At 39.5% G+C, this 24,316-nt stretch overlaps 1 protein-coding gene across 1 annotated transcript; it reads left to right on the plus strand.

The window, feature by feature from the left end:
• The first annotated feature begins 1,062 nt into the window (after window positions 1-1,062).
• On the plus strand, window positions 1,063-5,183 carry LOC141251472 (uncharacterized). The gene is given in 19 exon segments (XM_073670328.1): window positions 1,063-1,141; window positions 1,249-1,299; window positions 1,471-1,731; window positions 1,890-2,077; window positions 2,079-2,390; window positions 2,392-2,450; window positions 2,452-2,579; window positions 2,820-2,888; window positions 2,891-2,907; window positions 3,025-3,053; window positions 3,055-3,092; window positions 3,425-3,503; window positions 3,583-3,664; window positions 3,742-3,823; window positions 3,901-3,986; window positions 4,070-4,129; window positions 4,210-4,342; window positions 4,889-4,992; window positions 5,067-5,183. Coding segments are annotated over 19 exon segments (1,974 nt in total).
• Window positions 5,184-24,316: the final 19,133 nt, after the last annotated feature.

The following is a 24,316-nucleotide window of genomic DNA, read 5'->3' on the forward strand; positions in this document are numbered from 1 at the left end:
AATAAATGAATTTTCTAAGATTAAAGGTTAAAAAAAAAACATATAAAAAAGAGATGAAAATGAAAATACTACATAGAAGAAATTTATTAATTGATTTATGAGGAGTACAGTAGGATATTTAGTTTTTTCATCAATTGAGTTTATGAGGAAATAGGATGTAATGAATATGCAAGAATATACATTTAATATTTTTTGGTTAACCCAACTTTACATTATATAAACAAAAGATAAGATCTTTGTGTAGTCATTAATAGTTTTTGTGGCGTCATTAGTGTTTTTGAGCAATGCTAAAATAACAGTGTCACAAGAATTCAAACAAAAATTATATATATGCATATTCTCTGATGAGCGGGTGAGATACTATAATCAACATCATCATCTGACAAACACAGAGAAAATATAAGACACTGAAAAGGAGAATTTCGATATAAAATTAGTTGCACGGCGAAATTGAATTGATTACCTTGATCTTCAGTATGAAAAGATCCTTTTCCTCCTCCGCTGGCGACCGTGGCCGTCTCCTTTCCGGTTTTTGGTACCTTCCATGCTCCCACTCTAGTTTTTTACATCACAAATCAATCAAACAAAGGGACAAAGAGGAGAATTTCAATAGAGTTTATAAAATTGGTTGTGCAAAAAAATGATTTTATCACAAAGAACCATAAAAAGCTAAAAAAGAGAATTTTAATATAAAATTGATTGCGCGACGAAATTGAATTGATTATCTTGATATTCAGTATATTGAAAAGATCTTTGATACTCTATATATGAACGAATATGATTGCTTGAACCAATTAAAAAGTGTAATTGAGGATGAAGGCCTGAATGAATAAAAGGTAGTATGGATATATTTATTTTATAAAAATATTTTGGAATAAAATGGATGATTCTATTTTAATAAAATTTTAACAGAAACATGACTTTTATAAGAAAAAAGAGTTAAATCAACGTAGTTTTAAATAATTTCCAAAATCCGAAACTCGACCGAAGATGAAAAACTCTCCTGAGAAGACCAGACCACCGACGACTTAGTCGCCGATAACCACATCGGAAACAGAAGGAATGCCTCCGCAGTCGAGTTCCCAAACCAAAACCCCAACTCCGATGGCCGCTGCTTCCTGGCACGACCTAGTCTATAAAAGTCAGCTCCCTGCAATTTGCACAAACGCCTTCGAAAATGCCAAATCGGAGGTTTGAATTCTTCTCCCATTTAATAATGCAAGTCAATCACTAATATTACTTCTGCAGAATATTCAAACACACGCGTTGCAATCAATCGAATTATCTACAAAATAATTCGTTCCTTAATTTTTTATAATGGAGGTTGAGAAGAAAAGGTCTCCAAGTCTTCTATACTCTCATTATAAGTCTTCTCAATCTATCTCCTTCAACTTCACCCCTAATGTTGAAAATCTCCTATCATGTCCGATTCGCTTAAAATGCTTGCGACTATCTTCTATATACCGTTAGTTTTGCTCATCTGCAGTAGTGATGTTGTTTATGGGAGGTTTGTTGTGGAGAAGAACAGCGTTTCCGTTATAGCTCCTGATGATATGAAGTCAACCCACGATGCTGCGATCGGAAACTTTGGGGTGCCGGCGTACGGCGGCTCCATGATCGGGTCAGTTTCCTATCCTTCCTCGAACACCGAAGCGTGTGAACACTTTTAAGGATGATAAGCAATTCAAGTCCAAAACCGCTACTCCACCATTGTCATCGTTGACCGAGGAGGTATATATTTTTGTTCAGAAATAATTTGATTCAGTTTTTCTCTGCAAGCTTTTTATCAAACAGTTGGTGCCCAACTCCTTTAAATTCTGTATGTAGTCTAATCATGGATTATAGATTTATCTGGTGTTTGATTAGTTGATTTGATGCTGTATTGGTAGAGTGCTACTTTGCGAAAAAGGTTTGGCACGCACAGAAAGCCGGAGCTTCAGCTGTGTTGGTGGCAGATAGCATAGATGAAGTTCTGATAACAATGGACATGCCAGAGGCGAGTGACGAGGCTGAATACGTGGCTAATATCACTATTCCATCTGTCATGATAACAAAGTCTTTCGGTGACACTCTAAAGAAAGGCTTTGAAAGACAAAAAGGAAATACTGGTCAAGCTCGACTGGTCTGAGTCAATGCCCAACCCAGATGGAAGAGTTGAGTATGAGCTCTGGACTAACAGCAACGACGAGTGTGGGGCCCGGTGTGATGATCAGATGAACTTCATCAAGAACTTCAAGGGGCACGCGCAGCTCCTTGAGAAAGGTGGATATACCCAGTTTACCCCTCACTATATAACTTGGTTTTGCCCTAAGCAGTTCATTGGTTCAATGCAATGCAAGTCGCAGTGCATAACCACGGGAGGTATTGTGCACCCGGATCCGGAGGGAGATTTTTGGGAAGGGTTATGAAGGGAAAGATGTTGTTTTTGAGAATTTGAGACAACTCTGTGTTCAGAGTTTCGGAAAAGGAAAAATAGATCGTCTGTTGGTGGGACTATGTGACTGACTTCCATATCCGGTGCTCCATGAAGGAGGAAAAGTATAGCAAAACATGTGCCGAGCATGTGCTCAAGTCCCTCAGTAAGTCCCCGTAAAGATTTGTATGCAGAGAATATTAGGTATGAGTATGGATATCAGATATCAGGTATAGGTATGAGATTGATATCTGATATCCGCGTTTGGTATCATATAGATACTAGTTGATGTTTTTGTGAACAACAATAGTCATCAACTTGATATCCATATACTGATATACCAAGCAAGCCTAAATCCTTGTCCTTTCTCTGTATTTTGATATTCAATTTTCTGTAAAAACTGCAGACTTATCCATCGACAAGATAAGTAAATGTATGGGAGATCCAGAAGCTAACGAGGAAAATGAAGTTCTGAAAATGAGCAAGAGATGCAGGTATGACATCCCATGCGTCTATGCAAACTATGAACTTAAAATGCTTTCATGATGTTATTGAACTTAGTGTTCTCAATTAGCACTTACAAGAGTTGGTCTTTCCGCAATGTGAATCAGGTCGCGCATGGAAGTCGTGGTGATGTTACTCTTGCCGACTTTGGTCATCAATGATATTCAGTATAGAGGTCCGTTTTTATTTCTTCCAAAATAGTATTTTGCCAAAATCAAAGGATCCATCTAGTGCTAAAAAAGTGTTGTGCTCCATATATCGGAGTTGATCATGACCTTTGACCGCGTTGACTGTGGGATAAAATCCTAACCATTAGCATTCATTCTCATTTCTCACAAGTAAAACTTCTCAATAGAAACTTATCCCATCTAGTGTTCAACTGCTTACACTCCATCTAATTTCACATCTACATTTTTAACTCTTATCTTCAAAAACTTTTATTTAAAATTAAAGATTTCTATTTAAATGCACTAACTTTAATTCAATTGTTTGTTTGTGCCTGTGTAGGTAAACTTGAGAGTAGTGCTGTACTGAAGGCTGTATGTGCAGGATTTAAGGAAGCAACTGATCCTCCTGTTTGCTTGAGTTCAGGAGAGTTAACTCGGTCACTTTTAGTTATTACTTATTACAAGTTCTTAAAGAATGATGTAGCACAATCTTACACTTTCAGATCTTGAGACCAACGAATGTCTGAAAGATAACGGCGGTTGTTGGCAGGATCTAACCACCAATGTAACCGCTTGCAAGGTATACAAAATATCTTTTTTTTACATATCTATTCTCATGTTGAATATTTCTTACTCAATACTGAATATGCTGTATAGGACACATACAGGGGGCGAGTTTGTGAATGCCCTCTTGTAAATGGTGTTCAGTACAAAGGAGATGGTTATACTTCTTGTAAAGGTAATTTCTTCACCTCCTCTATTCAAGGTTTGTTTGTTGTTATTGTATGTTCATACTTTATTTGGTTATTATGTCAGCTGTTGGACCTGGAAGGTGTACAATAAACAACGATGGATGCTGGTCTCTGAAAAACGGCGATGGGAAAACCTTTTCAGCTTGCTTAGTTCTGTGACAATATTTCTTCTTAGTGAAATTTATCAATCTTGGACTATAAAACTGACCATGATCGTGCGTTTCGGTTTACAGGACTCTGAGCCAACAGGCTGTCAATGCCCGAAGGGCTTCAAGGGAGATGGCTACAAATGTGGAAAGGTGATCTTGATTTTTTTTCTCTAAAAATATAACACTCATATCTAAGTTTATGATCTCAATCGTGTAATTGTAAATCAGATATCGACGAGTGTAAGGAGGGCAGTGCTTGTACATGTAGCGAATGTAGTTGCACGAACACGATTGGTGGATATAACTGCAAATGTGGGGGGAACCGCTTGTATATAGAAGAACATGATACTTGTATAGGTACGTTATACCTAACGCTCTGTTTGATTCATATCTCCAACATCTCAACTAGACCTCGTAATCCGTGCTCAGTCAGGGTTTTGGGTCATTCAGGTCAAACTTTTCACGGATCAGAATGGGTCGTGTTATAACAGGTTTAGTGTCTGGTCCAGTCAGGTCAACATGTCAGTTAATGTCAATCTTTTTCACTTTTTTGTAATTTTTTCTATAAGATAATGTAATAAACTAGCAAAGAAAAATACTCCCTCCAACTTTTTCCTTAATTTTCCACATTTATCCCTATGCAATTATTACATTAAAGCTACTTTATTTTTCTGGATATTTCTTTTTACATTTCCAATGACACTTCAGTAGGAGTATTTTACATTTCTTTTTACATTTTGTTAATTAATTTCATGTTTTTTATGCTTATATTCTAGATCCAATAGGTCAGGTCAGTACTTTGACCCAATATTCCGGGTAAAAAACGGGTCGGATTTGTATGATCCGGGTCAGGTCGATTTTTCCGGGTCTAATCTCAACTTTGATTGCTTTTTTGTAATACAGAGAAAACTTCGTCGAAGATCTCATGGTTCCTCGGTCTGTTACTAGTAGGGACCGTGGTTGGTGCTACTCTAGCCGGTTACTTGTTCTACAAGTATAGGCTCCGGGTACGTTCCTAAATCCGATAATTATTATTTAAAATAATTGTGATTACTCTGACCGGACTTGTTTGTGTTTACAGTCTTACATGGACTCTGAGATCATGGCGATCATGTCTCAGTACATGCCACTCGACAACAGTAACAGCCGCGTTCAAGTCCATGAAGACGAACCCTTACACCGTGCTTCAGCGGTTTAATCCTAAACGAAACAAAAAACAGGACTGCAAGCTGCTGTACATGGGACATACACTCACAGTTGATTAACTGAAGCACAGACAAAAAATATACAGTTGAAAGCAATGAGATTTGAAATGCGTGAAAAGTTGGTGACTTTCTCTAGGCCAGGATTGTGTATTGCAGGATTTTATCTGAAACAGATGTAAATAGCTCATGTACTCTGTTTTATAAGAATTTGGAATGTAACACTCCCTCCATCCTTCATCTATGAACCAGTGTTGCATCACTCCTCACTAGAATGATGTCCATCGGTTATATATAGATCAATCTATACAATTTGCTAATTTTATGCGGTTTTTGTTCGCGAATGGATTCACAGGTTTGTTATCTGTGTCACTTGCTGCGTGGTCGATAATGTCGAAATTGTGTTGAACAAATATGGAGCAAGAAATGTGTATTAGGGGATGTTGATAGAATTCCTATCTTACCTATTAGTAGCTATTGGGCTTCGATTTTGGGCCTATCCAGAGGGTCATTTGTCTAGGTCCATTTAGTGTTCGACCACGACTTGACATGACAGTTGGAGGAATTGACGCGTCGTGAATTTGTTGCTGACCGTTGAGGAGGAGGCGGAGATCGTGGCCGCCAACTTCCGAGATCTCCGGATGAGTCGACTAGACTGAGATACCCGGTCTCGAACCAATGCGTTGTAAAATTCTTGTAACGGATACGGATTACCTAATACGGAAAACCCTAATACAATTCTAATATTCTAGATTTACTTGTTTTTTTGTTTTCATTAATCGTTCTTCATCGAGTGATTGTGAGATATTCGAGAGACTGGTCGATTGCTCTCTGAATTAGGCAATTTAGATCTTTTGAGTTATTTTTGCCCAATACAATTTGGCGCCCACCGTGGGGACCATCAATCGATTCTATACCCAACAAAATCTCACTTTCATTCCAAAAATCATGACAACTCCACCACCATTCCATGACGGTACAACCATGGAAGAGGGCGATGCTAGCCTTCATCCAGGGGACGAACTCCCCACCACTGAAATCACACCTGACGAAGCCGCGCAGATGCGTGAAATCACACCATGGAAGAGGGCGATGCTAGCCCTCGATGGTTTCGAAGAGTCATCCTTCTCCAAGGACATCTCCCGCATGGACATTCCCAAGAAGTTTCACCTTCCTAGCATGGCCAATTATGGCGGCACAACCGATCCCGACAAACACGTGGCCCTATACAAACAAAAACTCATAACCATCTCGATTTCCAAAAGGGATCAAGAGGAGGTTATGTGTAAAAGCTTCGCCATCTCCCTCTCGGGCCCCGCCTTGACATGGTTCATGCACCTGCTTCACGGATCGATCTCCTCTTTCGTCGATCTAGTGAATGCCTTCAAAATCCTGTTCGCTAGTAGTCGAAAGATGGAAAAACAATCTAGCGACCTTTACTACGTCGTTCAAAGATCCAAACAGGCCCTTCGCGGGTATTTGAACGGATACAACAAGGAGAAAGTGTTGATCCCAAATTGCAATGTAGCCACCTCGGTCCAAGCTTTCCGACAAGGACTCATCCGAGGCAACGAACTGTACCGGTAACTGACAAAATATCCCTGCTCGACTATTGAAGACGTGCATGCTAAGGCCCTAGCCCAGATCAGACTAGAGGAAGATGAGGAGCCACTCAAAGCTGACGCTAGTCTTGACCGCGTTGAACGACAATCGAATGGCGATCGTCGCATAGACCGTCGAAGCCAACCTTACCCTCGTGACCGCGAGGATAAGGGTCGAGTAATCCAGAGCCGCGATTGGGGAAACGGGTGGAAAGATCATCTGTCGCTCCTCCCAAAGGTACAGTCCTACAACTTCAGTGTATCCACTGCTGAACTAGTTAAGTCTCTCGACAGGTATGGTGACGTCAGATGGCCACGAAAAACCAATAAGTCGGAAGGCAAGAAAGATACGTCGAGATGGTGCGACTTCCACGACGATCATGGCCACTAAACCAACGAGTGCGTCACCCTCCACAAAGAGGTGGAAAGAATCTTGTCTGTGGGGCACCTCAAAGACGTTAAAGGGCAAAGGCGACATTATCACATTGCGATCAGGTCACCTCTGAACGAACATCATCACTCGTCCCCGCTAAGGTCATCAATACCATATCAGGGGGGTTGGAGCTGTGTGGTATTTCGTACTCAGCTGCCAAGTGTCGAGCTAAAAGCAGCATTCTTAACTCTCTTTCACCATCGGAGCCCGGGGATAGGAGGTCAGATCTCTCGATGCCGATTACTTTTGATGACTCCGATGCATGCAAAGAAGAGCATCATGACGGCTTAATTATATCGTTATCCATTGGCAATATTTCTTCTTAGTGAAATTTATCAATCTTGAACTAAATATAACTGACCATGATCGGCATTTCGGTTTAGAGGACTCTGAGCCAATAGGTTGTCAATGCCCGAAAGGCTTCAAGGGAGATGGCTATAAGTGTGAAGGTGATCTTGGTTTTTTTCTCTAAAAATATAACCCTCATATCTAAGTTTTAAGATCTTAATCTTATAATTGTAACCGAGATATCGACGAGTGTAAGGAGGGTAGTGCTTGTACATAGCGAATGTAGTTGCACAAACATGATTGGTGGATACAACTGAAAATGTGGGGGGAACCGCTTGTATATAGAAGAACATGATACTTGTATAGGTACGTTATACCTAACGCTCTGTTTGATTCATATCTCTAACATCTCAACTAGACCTGGTAAACGTGTCCGTCAGGTCAGATTCGGATTATTTTAGGTCAAACTTTTATCTGGTAATAATGGGTCAAGCTATAATAGGTTTAATGTCTATTCGGGTCGGGTCAATATGTCGGCTGATGTGGAATCTTTTTTAGTTTTTAAATTTTTTTTTTTAAAACGTAATAACAATATTATTAAACAAAGAAAAATAGTTCATCTAGATACAAATACATATCATTTTAGGATAATTTTGTTGGATATAAATACATGTCATTTATCAACTTTTTTCTTAATTTACCACATTTTTTCCTATATAATCATTAAACCTACTTTATTTACCTGGATATTGCTTTTTACATTTCTAATTATACTTTAGTAGTGTAATTTAGGGAACGAAAATTCTATGTTAATCATGTGCAATTTTGTAAGTATTTTTTTAATAAAATAAAAATAAATAAAATGTTTTAAAATTAATTTCATACTTTTTCTGCTTATATTCTAGACCTAACAGTCGGGTCATACTTTGACCAAGTATTTTTTCGGGTCATCGGATCGGGTCAATACGAGTTTTGTATAAAACGGGTCGATTTGTATGATCCGGGCCGGGTCGATTTTTTCCGGGTCTAATCACAACTTTGATTTCTTTTTTGTAATACAGAGAAAACTTCGTCGAAGATCTCATGGTTCCTCGGTCTGTTACTAGTAGGAACCGTGGTTGGTGCTACTCTAGCCGGTTACTTGTTCTACAAGTACAAGCTCCGGGTATGTTCCTAACTCCGATAATCATTTTTTTATAAATAATTCTGATTATTCTGACCCGACTTGTTTGTGTTTACAGTCTTACATGGACTCTGAGATCATGGCGATCATGTCTCAGTACATGGCACTCACAACAGCGAAGCCACGACGGCTTCGACGTACTTGTCGGAGATGGCGGTGACTGCCTTCTCCATGGAATTCCCAATTTACGAGTGGCTTCGCCAATCTGAACGAGGCTACCAAGCTCCACGGCGGTAGTTCTATCCATTTGGCTTCTTGAGCGGTGCTTGCGATGTGAAACAGAGCAAGGGGATGAAAATTCAAAATGAATAACAAAGATGTAAGAGAATCCGTCCTATTTTGCGTTTAATAATCTGCCTTCCCATGTATTGGACGTTTCCATCCACGAACCTAAATTCATGTACATTTGTATAATTAGTTTAAGTTCATGTACATTTTGATAATAAGTTTGTAAAATGTGTACATTTTGAAAAAAAAAATCAGTTTTATCAGCATTCAACTCCTCATTTCTACCTTATGTATCTTTGAACTCTTTACCTTGTCACCTTCTTTCAGAAGAAGTTCTAAACAGTAGGCACAATATTACAAATAATTATGATAACATTAATGTCATGAGTGCTCTATATAGTGTTAAATAATACATGTAATCAGGTTTTGATGGTTCATTTGCAAAAAGAGTTTTTGCCAATGCCATTCCTTCCATTAAAGCTACAGGGGTCAACTTCATTCTATCTGTGGCATCACCAATAGCCCAAATGGAAGGAACAGATGTACGAGAGTATTCATCAACCTGCAGATTGAATAAAGAGGATCTAAGTTCATGTGAAGTGTTAACTCCAAAGTGAGAAAGTGGATCCAAACGAACATAAATACCTCAATAGCCCCATTCTTATTCATCTTTACACCTACTTGATCAAGACCAAGATTTTGCAGTCAAACACAAAACATAAACAATAAGCCCCATTCTGGTCTACTTCTGATAGAGAAAGAGCTGCAAGAAGATTAAAAAACCTCAGTATTGGGTTTTCGGTCAGTAGCAAACATGATTTGTTTGAAGCCATCAATTGTTCCTTTGTTTCTCGTCAGAGATAGTGTACCATCCGGTGATTTCAGTATAGCTTGTGGGGATTCCCCTGTGTGAAACTCAATATCCCTAAAAGACATTTGTTCACCTAAAAAATCTCCAACATGCAAGAAGAGTATCAAATGCAGAAGCTCATATCATAGAATTTGTGATGACCAATTCGTATCTTATACATTTTAATACCTCTTCATCAAAGCCTCTCAAAGCCTTGTTCTGTGGGATAAATACATGAACACTATCTGTAGTCAAACCCTTAAAGAAGATTTCTTTCCTAACCTGGAAAGCGGCAGCACTGCTTGCTGGTTTTGGATCAACAGATTTGTCCGTCCATCAGACTGTTTCCGGTCAACGGCGACGGAGGGGGGACTGTTGCGGAGTCGGAGGAGGGAGTCAGGACCCGAAGCCGCTGCCATAAGAGAGAGACAGTTGAACAGAACAAACAAATAGCAGTCAAAAGACAGAGATGGAGAGGGAAGCGAAAGCGAGGGACGCAAAAGTGAGGGACGAAGACAGAGAGTTTCAATTAGCGGGGTAGGCCTCGACTGTGGTGGCTCCTTGTTTGGTGACTGGAGAGACGAGCACATTGAAAGTGAGGGACACGAAAGCGAGGGACGAAGACAGAGAGTATGGTGTATTAGGTTGAAAAGGGCGAGGGTATTGAAAAGGCGGCGGGAAATTGAAAAGGGCAGCGGGAAATTAAAATTTAGTATATGCCACGGATTAATCATTTGTGGATTTATATCTCGTGAGAATGAATATGGTGTATTAGGTTGGTTTTAAAAAAAATCCAGCTTTATATCTCGTGTAATACACGTCCGTGATATTTGAGTTCCTATATATCACGGACTATTTCCACGTCTGGTGTATATGATATGTGGTTAATTATTTCCAGCTTTATATCTTGTGTAATACACGCCCGAGATATTTGCCATGGGGTATTTGAATCTTTTTGTAGTATTGTGTCACGTTTGAAGTGAAGCCGGGAGTAATTCGATTACTTCCTAAATTTAGTGGCACAACCCAAGAAAGTCCCATCCAACACTTGTATGAGTACTTAGAAGTCTGCACGGTCATGCAACCAAATGGTGGGCCATTGGATCATATGATGCTTAGGCTCTTCTCTTTTTCATTGAAAGAGAGAGAAAAAGATTGGTACCGCACCATCCTAGAAGGAAGTGTTACCACCTAGGTAGAACTGAAGAAGCTTTTCCTGGAAAAGCACTTCCCAACGACTAAGTCAAGCGAGTTAAAGAAAATGATTTGCAACATTGAGCAGAAGGAGAAGGAATCACTCTACAACTACTTTGAGCGATTCAAAAAGCTTTTACGCAGCTGCCCATTCCATGGCTATTTGGGACATGATTTGATTCTCTACCTTCATGATGGAATTCGAGAAGATGATCGATGATTTAAAATTTTAGCTTGTGAAGGAAAAATCTTGATGAAGACTCATGGGAAAGCAATGAAAATCATCACGCACTTGGAAGAGGATTCTAGGCAATTCAGCCGGAAGAGTCGGAAGATGTGAGTCAAGTCTTTGAAGTTAAACAAGATCAAGTAGAGATCTTGAAGGAGGAAGTTCACCGTCTTAAGATGGAATGTGAGACATCACAACCAGTCATGGGGTGCGAGAGCTACAATATGAGCTCAATTGGAAATCCACAAATATTTTGTATCAACCCTCCTAAACCTCCTCAACTTGATTACCTATTGAGTGGTATTTTCAAGCTCATTAACAAGGAAACCTTTTCTTGTGAGAGATGCGAGATTCCCTTATCAGAACAAAGGAATTCGATGCACGGATAGGAAATCTTGAAAAGAGCGTTGTAATGATTAATGACAAGTTGGGAAATGTAGGAGAATTGATTGGAGGCCCAACTAATAAAGTGAATTTTGGAGTTAACGATGTCACTCTTCGAAGCGAAAAGAATCTGGTAAGAAAGGATGTGTTTGATCTAGATGAGGAAGAGGAGGAGGAAACTGACAGACCATTCATCGGCGCACACCGACAACCTATCGACGCCCACCGAAATGACCTCAAAGGAGATCGCAAGAACCCTAAATGCAAATGCGTAGAACGCAAAGAAAATGACAGAGCACTTGTTAGCGCCCGCCGACCATCTATTGGCGCCTGCCGAAATGACGAGCCTGAAGTGCTGAGCAACAGAGACCTCACCAACGACCGCCAATCATCTACCGGTGCCTGCCGATGCCTAGAATCGAGCCAAGAAGAAAACAAAGAGAAAAATAAAGAGGATGAGCTCGACAAGTACAAATATGTATTCCCATTTCCTTCTTCGTTTAACTGTACTAGGCCATTGAAACACGAGAAGGATATTTTTGAGACATTAAGAAATGTGAAAGTCAACATCCCTCTTTTCGACCTTATCAAAGAGGTGCCGCGCTATGCCAAGTTCTAAAGGAAATGTGTGCCAACCGAAGAATAAGGGAGGAAAATAGCAAGACGAAAGTGAAGGTGAACGAGCATGTCTCCGCAACATTCCAAAGCCGTATTCCGAAGAAGTGTGGGGATCCAGGTATGTTCACTATCCCTATATCTATAGGAGGATCTAAAATAGGGAAAGCCATGCTTGACTCAGGTGCATCTATAAATTTTATGCCTGCTTCTTTATATGAGACCCTAAAACTAGGATCCTTAGCTGATTCACATATTTCCATTCAGCTAGTTGATCGTTCTTGTGTAAAGCCACTAGGGGTAGTTGAAGATTTCTTAGTAAACGTATGTGAACTTGTCTTTATGGTTGACTTCTATGTGTTGACTTTGGAGAATAATAAAAGTCCAATCCCTATTTTGTTAGTTAGACCATTCGTGAAAACAGCATGTGCCACGATCAATGTTGCCACAGGTTCCCTTACGCTAGGAATAGATGGAAATACTTTTCATATAAATATTTATGAGTCTATGAAGCATCCTTATGGGGATCAATTTGCTTAAGTGTTAGACTTGATAGAGCCTGTAGTTCAAGACACTTTTGATGACGATAGACTAGTTGAGTCCCAATCTCTTACTACAGATTCTAGTCTAGATTTTTCTCTATCAATTCATGAGGAAGAGATGGTCTATGAGATTGGTAACAAGTATTAACCCCCTTACCACTTAAATGGTAAGAACGTGATGCCATTGACCTTGTCAAGCGGAAGCTTTTGCCATCCATTGCGCAAGCTCTAGTGGTTGAACTAAAACCCCTTCCAGATCATCTTAAATATGTGTTCTTGGATGAGAATGAAACTCTACCAGTCATTATTTTAAGTAAGCTCACCCAAGACAAAAAGGGAAGGTTAGTCAATAGGCTCAAGGAGCACAAGTCTGCTATAGGATGGACAATTGCTGATATTAAGGGAATTAACCCTACTACTTGTACTCACCGTATTCTACTAGAAGGTGAGGAGAAACCAGTTAGACAGTCTCAAAGGTGTCTGAATCCACCGATGGTGGAGGTGATAAAGAAAGAGGTACTCAAACTCCCGCAAGCCATAATGATCTACCCTATCTCCGATAGCAAGTGGGTCAGTCCGACGCAGGTAGTGCCTAAGAAGGGAGGAATTGAGATAGTGGAAAATCCTAATGGCAATAAAGTCGCTACTCAACACCTCACAAGATGCATAGATTACCATAAGATGAACGCGGTAACAAGAAAGGATCATTTCCCCCTTCCATTCATTGACAAGATAATAGAGAGACTAGCAGGGCATGCCTATTATTATTTCCTATACGGGTACTCCAACTATTTTCAAATAGCCTTGAACCCGAGGATCAATGCAAGACGACTTTCACATGTCCATTCGACACTTTTTCCTATCGTGGTATTCCATTTGGGTTATGCAACGCCCCAGGTACATCCCAACGGATTATGGTGAGCATCTTCTCGGAGTATATAGAAATTTTTATAGAAGTGTTCATGGATGATTTCACCATGTATGGAGATGATTTTGAATATCTTTGGTTCTTGCGAGGTGCGTAGAAAAAAACAAACCTTTGATTAAACTCGGAAAAATGTCATTTCATGGTTGATCAAGGCATTGAGTTAGGAACCATAGTTTCCGCTAGGGGAATTGAGGTTGATAAGGCAAAGGTCAATGTAATTTGATCTTTACCCTATCCTACTAATGTGTGATAATTGATTTATTTTCTAGGCCATGCGGGATTCTACCATAGGTTTATTAAGGGCTTTTCAAAAATCTCCTCACCCTTATGCAAGTTATTGGAAAAGGACATTGGATTCGATTTCAATGACGCTTGTAAGGTTTCATTCGATGATTTGAAGGAGCACCTTACATGTGCACGGTATTATCCAATCTCCTGATTGGACCAAACCCTTTGAGATCATGTGTGACGCGAGTGATTACGCAGTAGGGGGCGGTCCTGGGCCAGAAGAAGGCACACGCCTCCCATGTCATTCAGTATGCTTCTACTACGATGAATGACACCCAAAAAAATTAAACTACGACAGAGAAGGAGTTCTTGGCTGTGGTCTTTGCACTTGAAAAGTTTCACCATTACCTTTTGGACACTAAGGTGATAATCTAGACCGACCACGCAACCCTCTGTTACTTGATGGCGAAGAAGGACGCCAAACTTGCATTGATTTGGTGGATTATCCTCTTAAGTGAGTTTTATGTTGAGATCATGGACAAGAAAGGTGCTGAAAATCTTGTATCTAACCACCTTAGTAGACTTGTCCATGAGGAGAATGCCTCGCAGACAGAGATCCACACTACATTTCTCGATGAGTATCTCTTGCGTATTCAGCATATCGAGCCATGATATGTTGAGTTGGTGAACTATCTCACCATGGGAGATTTCCCCACACATTCAATAGGGATGTGTATGAAAGATTGTGCAGCCAAGCAAAGCATTTCATGTGGGATGATCCTTACTTATGGAAACTTGGAGCTGATCAAGTTGCCCGACAGTTGTTGGGGAGAACGAGGTGTTGTTTATACTTAGCTTTTGCCATGACGGTGCTTGTGAGGTCACTTTGGACCTAAGCGCATGGCTAGGAAAGTCCTAGAAGATGGATTTTGGTGGAAGACCCTATTTAGCAATGCAAATGATTTTTGCAAATCATGCAACAAATGCTAAAGGGTGGGGAACATGAACCATCAACATGAGATGCAACAATCACCAATGATCTTTTACGAGATTTTTGATGTTTGGGGCATTGATTTCATGGTCCTTTCCCTAATTCTGGGGACAATTTTACATCTTGCTTGCAGTGGACTATGTGTCCAAGTGGGTCGAAGCTAAGGCTACCCATACTGGTGATGCCAAAAGTAGTGGCAGATTTCTTAAAATCCGGCATATCTTCTTGATTTGGGTTCCTCAAGACAATAGTTAGTGATATGGGGACACATTTTTGCAATAGGACGATAGCTGCACTTTTGAAGAGGTATCATGTTACGTAGAGGATCTCTACGATATGTTACCCTAGCCGAATGGCATGGCAGAGGTGTCAAATAAAGAGACTAAGGCCATTCTAGAATAGACAGTTTCATCTAGTAGGAAAGATTGGAGCCATATGTTAGATGATGCTCTATGGGCATATAGGACATCTTTAAAAACTCCAATCGGTATGTCACCATATCGGTTGATGTTTGTCAAAGCTTGTCATTTGTCAGTAAAGCTTGAGCATAGAGTTTATTGGGCTGTCCGGAGATGTAATATGAATCTTGATGAAGCTGGGGAGTATAGGAAACTCCAATTGAGTGAATTAGAAGAAGTTAGATGTGAATCCTATGACAATGCCCTGCACTACAAACAGAAAATTAAAGCATGGCATGACCGGAACATCTTGAAGAAAATTTTTAAACCAAGGGACAAGGTTCTATTAATCTCTTTTCGGATCAAGTTGTTCCCAGGGAAGCTAAGATCCCAATGTATGGGACCATATACCGTTTCCAAGGTCTACCCTCATGGTATTGACCTATATGACGAGGCGACTCACACTGTTTTCAAAGTTGACGGGAAACGGGTGAAGAAGATTACGAAGGGTTCTCTAGAACGTGGTTGAAGAAGTTGACTTGGAGGAACCCCACATGCCACATTGAGCTTGAATGAAATCGAGCCAGGATGTTAAACAAGGCGCTTCTTTTTCCCATTTTCATAGTTAGATAGATTAGGTTTTTTAATCAGCTTTTCGATTGAGTTCTTGCACTGGAAATTTTGTGGGGTGTGAAAACAGCACACTCTTCGGTGCCCACCGACATCTATCGGTGCCCGCTGATACATTTCCTTCTTCTACCTTCACCACAGAACTCTCATGACTGTTGCCCATATGTTGGAGGTCGTCACCCATATGTCGGCGGCCGCCACCCCAACTTTTGGTGTTTTGTGCAGGTTTATATCGGGTCCTACCATTCTCCTTGGCACTCCAAAGGTATAATTCCTACTCCCTTGAACTTATTTTTGAAAACCGAGTGACATTGTGAGGTTTTGTGAGGAAAAGAGTAGAAAGTTTTCACAAGAAGTCGCGAGTAAAAGAAATGAGTGTTAAGAAAAGAGAGAAAACACAAGTTTATTTCTGAGCTAAAAGAATCTAGGGAGTTATAGCATAAAAGAAAGAGATGCTAGAGTTGAAATTGAAAGAGAATCCCCCTCGAAGTCAAAAATAGAGTGTAGAGATGTGATTTTTAGTAATTGTGAGATATTCACCACCGATTACCATCATGAGGGTCGGAGAGTCCCTTTAGTTGTCAAACATTACTCAAAGACAACCGTTCATCATTCCATGACTCACCCGATGATCCATTTTTCCACCACCACCACCCATGTGTTTTGCCAACATTCTATCTAGCCGGAGTCATCTCTTCTCCAACAATCACTTGCAATCACATGCCCATTTTCAACAACCATGAAGACCACAATCATGAATTGAAGACGACGCAGGGTGTTCCTGAGTTCCTTTCTACTAGAGTTCTACAATTCTTCCCTGGTATTTCTGTTCTTTCCCATATATATACAGTCCATAAATTAAGGATAATGCATATTTTAAGTGTAGGGATGGAGATACATGCCTATCATTTTTGAAAACAATTAAAGAGTTTAAAAAGCCAAAAATCAAATTCTGGGATGATTTGAGAACCCAAAAGGGAGGCTTAGGCAATAAGCAGATAATCTAGTGGGCAATAGGCCTGGCAAAAACAAGATTCAGAGTGATAGTGAGGATTGGTGAGCAATTTTATGAGAGTGTTAGGCAAAAACCTGAAAGGGCACCGAAGCAAGAATGGGAGTGAAAAGAATTTGAGTTAGGATGTTCGATTCTCACTTGGCGTAGAGACAGAAGTATAAGGAATATAGGAGTGTTTACGGGTAGGTTCTCACTCGGAGCAATAAGGTGTAGTATCCATGAGTTTTCTTTCATCTTAAGCTTTTAGAAGGAGTTTAGTCTAGTTCCATTCTTTTTATTGTGGTTGAGGAACTTATTTCATATCTAGGACACGGTGGTGTTGAAGTGTGGAGAAGGAGAGGTTCGTAACTATTACGATGATTTGGTGTATTTTGTATGATGGTTTGGGTAGTCTTGGTTATACGTTTGTTCTAATGGTGTTCGATGCATACTATTATGGTTTAGGTATGCGGATTTTTCCTAGGGATCGGTGGTTGATTACGTTAAGGTCTGATGAGTAGTCGTGATGATAGTAGTGTGTTTTACATGAATTGAGGTTGATTAGTGGAGTTAGGCGGTAAGGGGCATAAGGTGTTCTTATTCTTGATGACGGACCGACGCTTGGGATTTCTATATGAGCTATTTGGAGTTATGTGGTATTTCTATTCCACTCAGGACGAGAAGAAGTTCAAGTGTGGGGGTTTTTGATAGACACGTCTACGATGCGTCTAAAGTGCAAGAATTAGACGTCATTTAGGTAAGTTACGAGCTACATTAATGCATATTCAGAAACATTGGTAAATTCATATGAAATATGCAAAATCAATTGAAGAAGAGACTTTTATAAAACTTTCAAGGCTTTGAAGAATTACAAGAGCTAAAGTGAACATCAAGAACGAAGCCGAAGACGAAGACGAAGAACTGGAAACCGAGTTAAGGATGCGGATTGTAAAACCCTATACTGATTTCAAATGGCTATTACTCTCAATTCCGATGTCCGAATTAAGTGATTCCAAGTTAAGGAGTTAGACCGCGAAGTTTTGTTTCTACCCTTAAAAGATGAGCATAATCAGAGTTAGGAGTCAAATATTATGGTGTTTTTACTAAAACCTCACAGATGTTGAAACAGAACTCTCATCGGCGCCCATCGAGAGCCATCGACGCCCGCCGATCTGTGTTCCAGAATTGGGCCGAAATAAGCATTTTTATTGTTTAAACTATAAATTTTATGATTTTATTAGTGAGATTAATTAGGATTCAGAATTAGGGTTGAGAGGGAGTATAAAAAGGAGAGAAAAATGAATCTCTCAAGATCTTTTGATAACCTCTTATCTCTTTCCTCTCTAAGTTCTACGTTTGAAGTTTACGCTTGCTTTGTGGTTGAATATAACATGAACTAAGCATCCATGCTTAGTTGGACCTTGAAGTTTATATTCTGATAAAGTTGTGAGTTTTTCTTTCTCTTATAAACTTGTGTAATTGTTGTCTTTTCTCTTGAATTTACATGATTAGGATTTGAATTCCATTGTGTCCTAATCTGGCCAATTAGGTTATGTAAATTGAAAACCATTGCTAGGATAGATCGATTCGTTCGTCTAGGTCTACTCCTTTGAAGCTAGCATAATTTCCTAGATTCGGTTTGAACTATGAACTTGTGTACAGAATTGGCATACGCTAGTCATCAAATGCCAATACCTTGGTGCTTCTTGTTTAATGCTTCATATGATTTGAATCATTAGCGTTCATTGTGGTTAATCACAAAGAAAGAATTATTATGCTCGGTTTGAGGTTTTACTTATCTTAGGAAAGAAGTAGGAATACATTGCATGTTTAAGATGAATTGAGTTTCTATGATCAACTTGTAAAATATAAATGGATAGTGTCTACATAAGTGTTTTTCTCCCATTGAATCTTGTTATTTTATCTTATGCAATTTAGTAGTTATTTAGGAGATTGTAGCATTAAAACCCCCTTAGTTTAGCCCTTCAAGTTAATCTAGAATTTAATCATAATATATTCGCTTCCTTGTGGATTCGACTCGTACTTCCACTATATTCTGATTAATAAGATTTGTGTCAAGTTAGGATTCTCTTCAAAAAGAGGCAAGACACTCTGTCTCGCCTTGTTTTCTTAACAATACTCTTGTTTGTTATTCCTAGAGAAATACGACCGGCAAGAGTGGATCGTTATCACCTGCCTTCAGCGGCTACCAGTAGAGCCTCCCACCAGGCTATGTAGCTAAATGGGAATACAAGTCTATAGCTCTTGATGCAGACTATAGGTATTGGGCTAACAACACTGTCATTATACTGACCAGAAGAGTTGAGAAGGTTGAAAAGGAATTGATGGAAGACACCCGAGCAGATTTATGCACACTGGATCATGAGGGCGATGGCATCTGCTATGGGACGATTGGTCGACACTTCCACCCTATTACAGCATTCTTATTAGCCGCGGTGTTGTACAGAAAGTGGAACCATCAACACTCAAAAGCCATTTTTAATTGAGGAATTCTATTAAGAAATTCATATGGAAAAGGGATATAGAAGAAGCAATTGCAACAACAAACACACTTAGGTTTTCAAACTATAGCCTCGAGAACAAGGCTGTTTTGAAAGGGTCGGTATTGTTAGGACATGAATTATATATTGATATAATATATGGTTAGGAGGATAGAATAGTGTATTAGTGTCAGACTTGGTTAGAGGAAGTAAGGTGTAAGCATGAGAGAAATAATAGCTCAAATAGATAGAGAGTTCGATTTTGAGGGTATCCAGAATTCTGTAGTAGATTTCAGCCAGTAGGCTTGGGCTTCATTGAGTGTTTGTCTCATTGGAGAGTCATCTGTAGATTTCATTTCAATTACAATCAAAGTGATACTTTTCTAGTGGTTTTAGCTCTCTAGTCCAACACCGAAATTGCACAAACACCACAATCATCTAGTAGCACACTGTGATGCTGGCTGAAATTTATACAAACCCCCCCAAAATACTTAATAGTCTTGCGTTGCTTGAACCACGTGACCACCTAACTACCCCTAATCCTTCGCAACACCATCCGTTTCAACAACATCACCTACAACACATCCAAGGGAGGCCACTTAATATTGACTTTCCCATATTCAAAGGGGATTGAAGGTTGGATCTTTCAAGCAGAGAATTTTTTTAAAATAAATGTGATGCATGTTTCCAACACATTACTATGGCCTCAATTCACCTCCGCAGTGAAGCGGTGGCTTGGTATCAATATTTAAACCCGTCCATGGGAGAATCGACTTGATTCCAATTTTCTATTGCTCTTTGTAAGAGATTTAGCTCCAGTAAAACTTTGGATCCCATGAGTTCTCTATCCAAGCTACCTTAATTAGGGATTGTTTCCTCCTATATTATCAAATTTAAGACTATGGTCAAACTGGTTACTGGTTTAGATAAGTAGTAATGCTGATGTTTTATTATTATGATTCGTCTGTTTAATATTATTATATATTATCTTAATAGGCCTAGGAGACTAGCCTATGGGACTATTTAAGGATACATAATGTAATATTTGCATTCACGCATGAAATAAACCCAAATTTTTGATTCGATCTTAAAACCCTTGAAGAATCAAGTCTCAATTGATGTTGATTGGATCTCCTAACCACCGTTTATTGAAATGCGATAGTCAATTTTTTCAGTTTAGGAGGATTTTTGAATTGAAGCAAATGATTTGATATTACTGGTGAGAATACTCCTAATAGTGTAAAACAAGAACATCGTTAATATATTACATCCAGTGTTCTAAAATACGCTAGGCGGGTGCTAAACGGTAAGGGGATCTAGGAAGATCAATATTATAACACTTATTTGTTATATTTTAATATAATTTTTTTATATAAAAAACTAATCAAAGTATATTGATTATAATTTTCATAGTAATTCATAATTTAACTATGTAATTTTAATATAAGCATATAATTTACTAATTAATCATCCAAAATAATAGAAATTATAGTATTATTCTTCATAAAGAAGTTCTACAAGACCACAACAAGTAAAACTATTATAGTTTTCAATACATGTTTCAGAGTAAGTAATATTATATAATTATTCATAAGTCATAGTCGTAGTCGCAGGCTCTTAGCGGACGTTGGTCGCAGTATGCGGGCGAGGGACAGGGAGAGCCAAACAAGGGTAAGAGGTGGGACGAGAGGTGAGGTGAGGTGAGAGGCGGTCGGTGGGACGAGAGGTAACGACAGGACAAGATTGAGCACTACTAAAAAACAGGAGATTAGCGTCGAAATTTTTCGACGATAATCTAATGTATTTCGACGCTAAAACCGTTAGCGTCGAAATTTTGACGCTAACGGTTTGTCGGTAACACCCCTGTCACAAATCAATTTTTGCGTCGAAATTTTTTTTCCGACGCAATTAGCGTCGAAATAGCGTCGAACAATTTGACGCTAAATCGCCTTCCAACCCTCGCTGACTTGCGTCGAAATAGCGTCGAAATTCAAAATCCGGATTAGCATCAAAATATTCGACGCTAATTAGCGAATTTCGACGCTAATTAGCAAATCCGGATTAGCACCATTTCGACGCTAATTGACCCATTTCGACGCTAATTTTAGGTTTTTTTACAAATTCAGATTTATATATATTTATTTTCCTGTTAAACCTATTTAATACTGAAAAGATGTAGACATTATAAAAGTGAATAGTAATTAGGGAATAGTTATTCGAATAAAAAACATAATCCCACAAGTAACAAACAAGTAATTGTTTCGAGTAACTGACAAGTTCGAACCATATCTATCACTTGTCACTCTGATCTGGAACGTCATGGTCCTCATTCTGATCTCTTGGACGATGCTCGGGGGGCAATGTGGACATCAAATGCGCTATGTGCCCCTGAAGTGTAGACTGGAGTCTAGCTTGGGCCTCCGCTTGCATTTCATAGCGGGATTGGAACTCTCTCATCTGCTCCTGCATAGCATCCCTCGTCGCCTGCACCTCCACCTGCACCTCCGCCCTCATCTGCTCCCTCATCTGCTCCCTAATCTCCTTAAGGCGCTCGTCCATGCTTGTCTGTCCTTCTTTCTCTTGTGAGTGGCTGGTGGAGGCACGACGACGCTGATGAGAGGATAACTGATATGATGAAGACGATGTGCCTATCCCGTAAATACGGCGCCCCTTCACTCCATCCAGAGACAAGAACAACTCGTTATCGTCTACCGCTACTGATGTTGAGCTACCCTCGACCTCGCTAGTGCGTTGAGACTGTTCAGCAAGAGCACGCTCAGCCTGAAATCGATCCTGCAATTCAAGAAATGCACATTAAATAAATATACATTAAATATTTTTTAAAAATTTGACAGCACTTCCCCTATATTACGAACATTACCCATTTTTCAACAGTGACCTGCAAACCTGTAAACGCTACCCACCATTCATAACATTTATCACATACACAAAATGCCCAAATGCAACACACAAACACAATAGAAATGTCTTTCCTTCAAGGAAATCAAAACCAATATAAATTAGAATTGACTTACATGAACATCTTTGGATTTCTGGTCAATGAAATGAGAGTGATCGTCTTTCTTCGTGTGCATGCGCACATGAAGCTCAGGGAGAGTCGGCTCCTGTCCAATCTCCTTAGCCTATCACAAAAAACAATTGATTACTAATAAAACTTAAGAGATTCTATGTAAGAATATTTTTCAATCATACCAAAACTTTTTTGAGCTTAAAAGCAGACCGAGACCCTCCAGTATGCTTCACTGGACCTTCATGTCCTGTTGGAGCGCTTCGTCTATTTGCACGGTAGGTGATGGACAACTATTGTGCTTCTGGTGTTGTCCATTGTCTCTGCCAGGCTTGCCAAATCGTATCGGGAACGGTCGCACATTTCTTGTTATTTTTCCTCATTTTAGTTAATGTGTCTGAATACCGTATAGCAGCATGCTTTTCGAAGATGCTTCTAATGAATTGGTCACTATAGCACTGGTCCCACCAAAAGTATTTCTGAACAAGGTAAACAAACAAGTTAGAATAACAAGACATTAATATAATAGAAAATATGATAATTACCTTCAGTTCCTCAAAGTAGAAACCAAGTTGGTCGTGACTAAGACCCTTCCATTGGTGGCCTTCGAGATACCACCGTTGTCTGAATATTCGAAGCATATGCCTCGATACCGTCCCAGAATCATGATTCCGAGAATCATGAAGACGGTTTCTGTGTGCATTAAAAACTATAAGTCGGCTCAAATAATTAATTAATGTTAAATAAGATTACACATTGACGTACCCCTAAGGATAAATATGCGTCCTCTCGCATGGTACTCGTGAACGTGGCTCCTCATGAACAGATACGTCGGTGACAGGGTTTTGTGTACCTTCCCCTCCTTCTGCGTTAACCTCTTCTACAGGTTCGTCGGTGACAGGGGTCTGTCTACCCCTACCTCTACTGCTGGGCTGTCCTCTCATCTGTAATTTTACAATAACGCATAAAAAATAACATATAATTCATTGTCATAATTTAAAGATGGTGTAATATAAATTTCTTCATCAACATTCAAAAATAACAACGCATAATCTAATGTTCATTACAACAATACTAGCTACTCGTCATCTTAGCTATTTATTCATAATTTGAATCAGAATCATCTTCTTCTTCTGAAGAAGATGGAATGTCAACTTCTTCATCTTCCTCAGATGATAATGATGGAATCTCAACTTCTTCTGCTCCGTCAGTTGGATCAACAAGTATGGGTGCCTCGTCATATGTCGTAACAATGAGTGATGTTCTGTGACGTCATCCTGAAAAGCCGTAACAACAGTCTCTGGCATGTCAAGTTCACTTCGCGCCTTTATCTTACACACAGCCCACCAATTTACTTTATCTCGTCTTTTGCTTGGATATGGTAAGTAATGGACTTGAGCAGCTTGTTCTGCTAAAATAAATGGCTCATATTTATTGTACTTCTTTCTATGATTAATATCCACCATATTATAGCTTTGATGCACTGTCATACCGACACTTGGTGTTGGATTGAACCAATCACATTTGAATAACATGACCCTCTTGATTGGCAAGGCTGGGTACTCCAACTCAACAACATCAACCAACACTCCATAAAAGTCGCTTTCTCCCGGGGCATAGAGAGATCCTTTCACACAGACACCACTATTCATTGTGACTTTGTCTTCTCCATATGCTTGAGTTTGAAACTTAAACCCATTCACACAAAATCCATTGTATGTAGACACTCGTTGGAGAGGCCCTTGAGCCAGACTACGAATATAAGGATTTATGGCTGTAGTGGAAGAATGTACCTAAAATACAAAAATGAAATATTTAGGTCACCTCACTCTTGAAACGATTCCATTAATAAATACCGTCGCACAATACTTACATGTTCCTTAA

The sequence above is a fragment of the Phyllobates terribilis genome, unplaced genomic scaffold (genome assembly GCF_046119375.1).
Source record: "Phyllobates terribilis strain yellow unplaced genomic scaffold, ASM4611937v1 Scaffold_7107__1_contigs__length_39940, whole genome shotgun sequence".
NCBI classification, from domain to species: Eukaryota; Metazoa; Chordata; class Amphibia; order Anura; family Dendrobatidae; genus Phyllobates; species Phyllobates terribilis.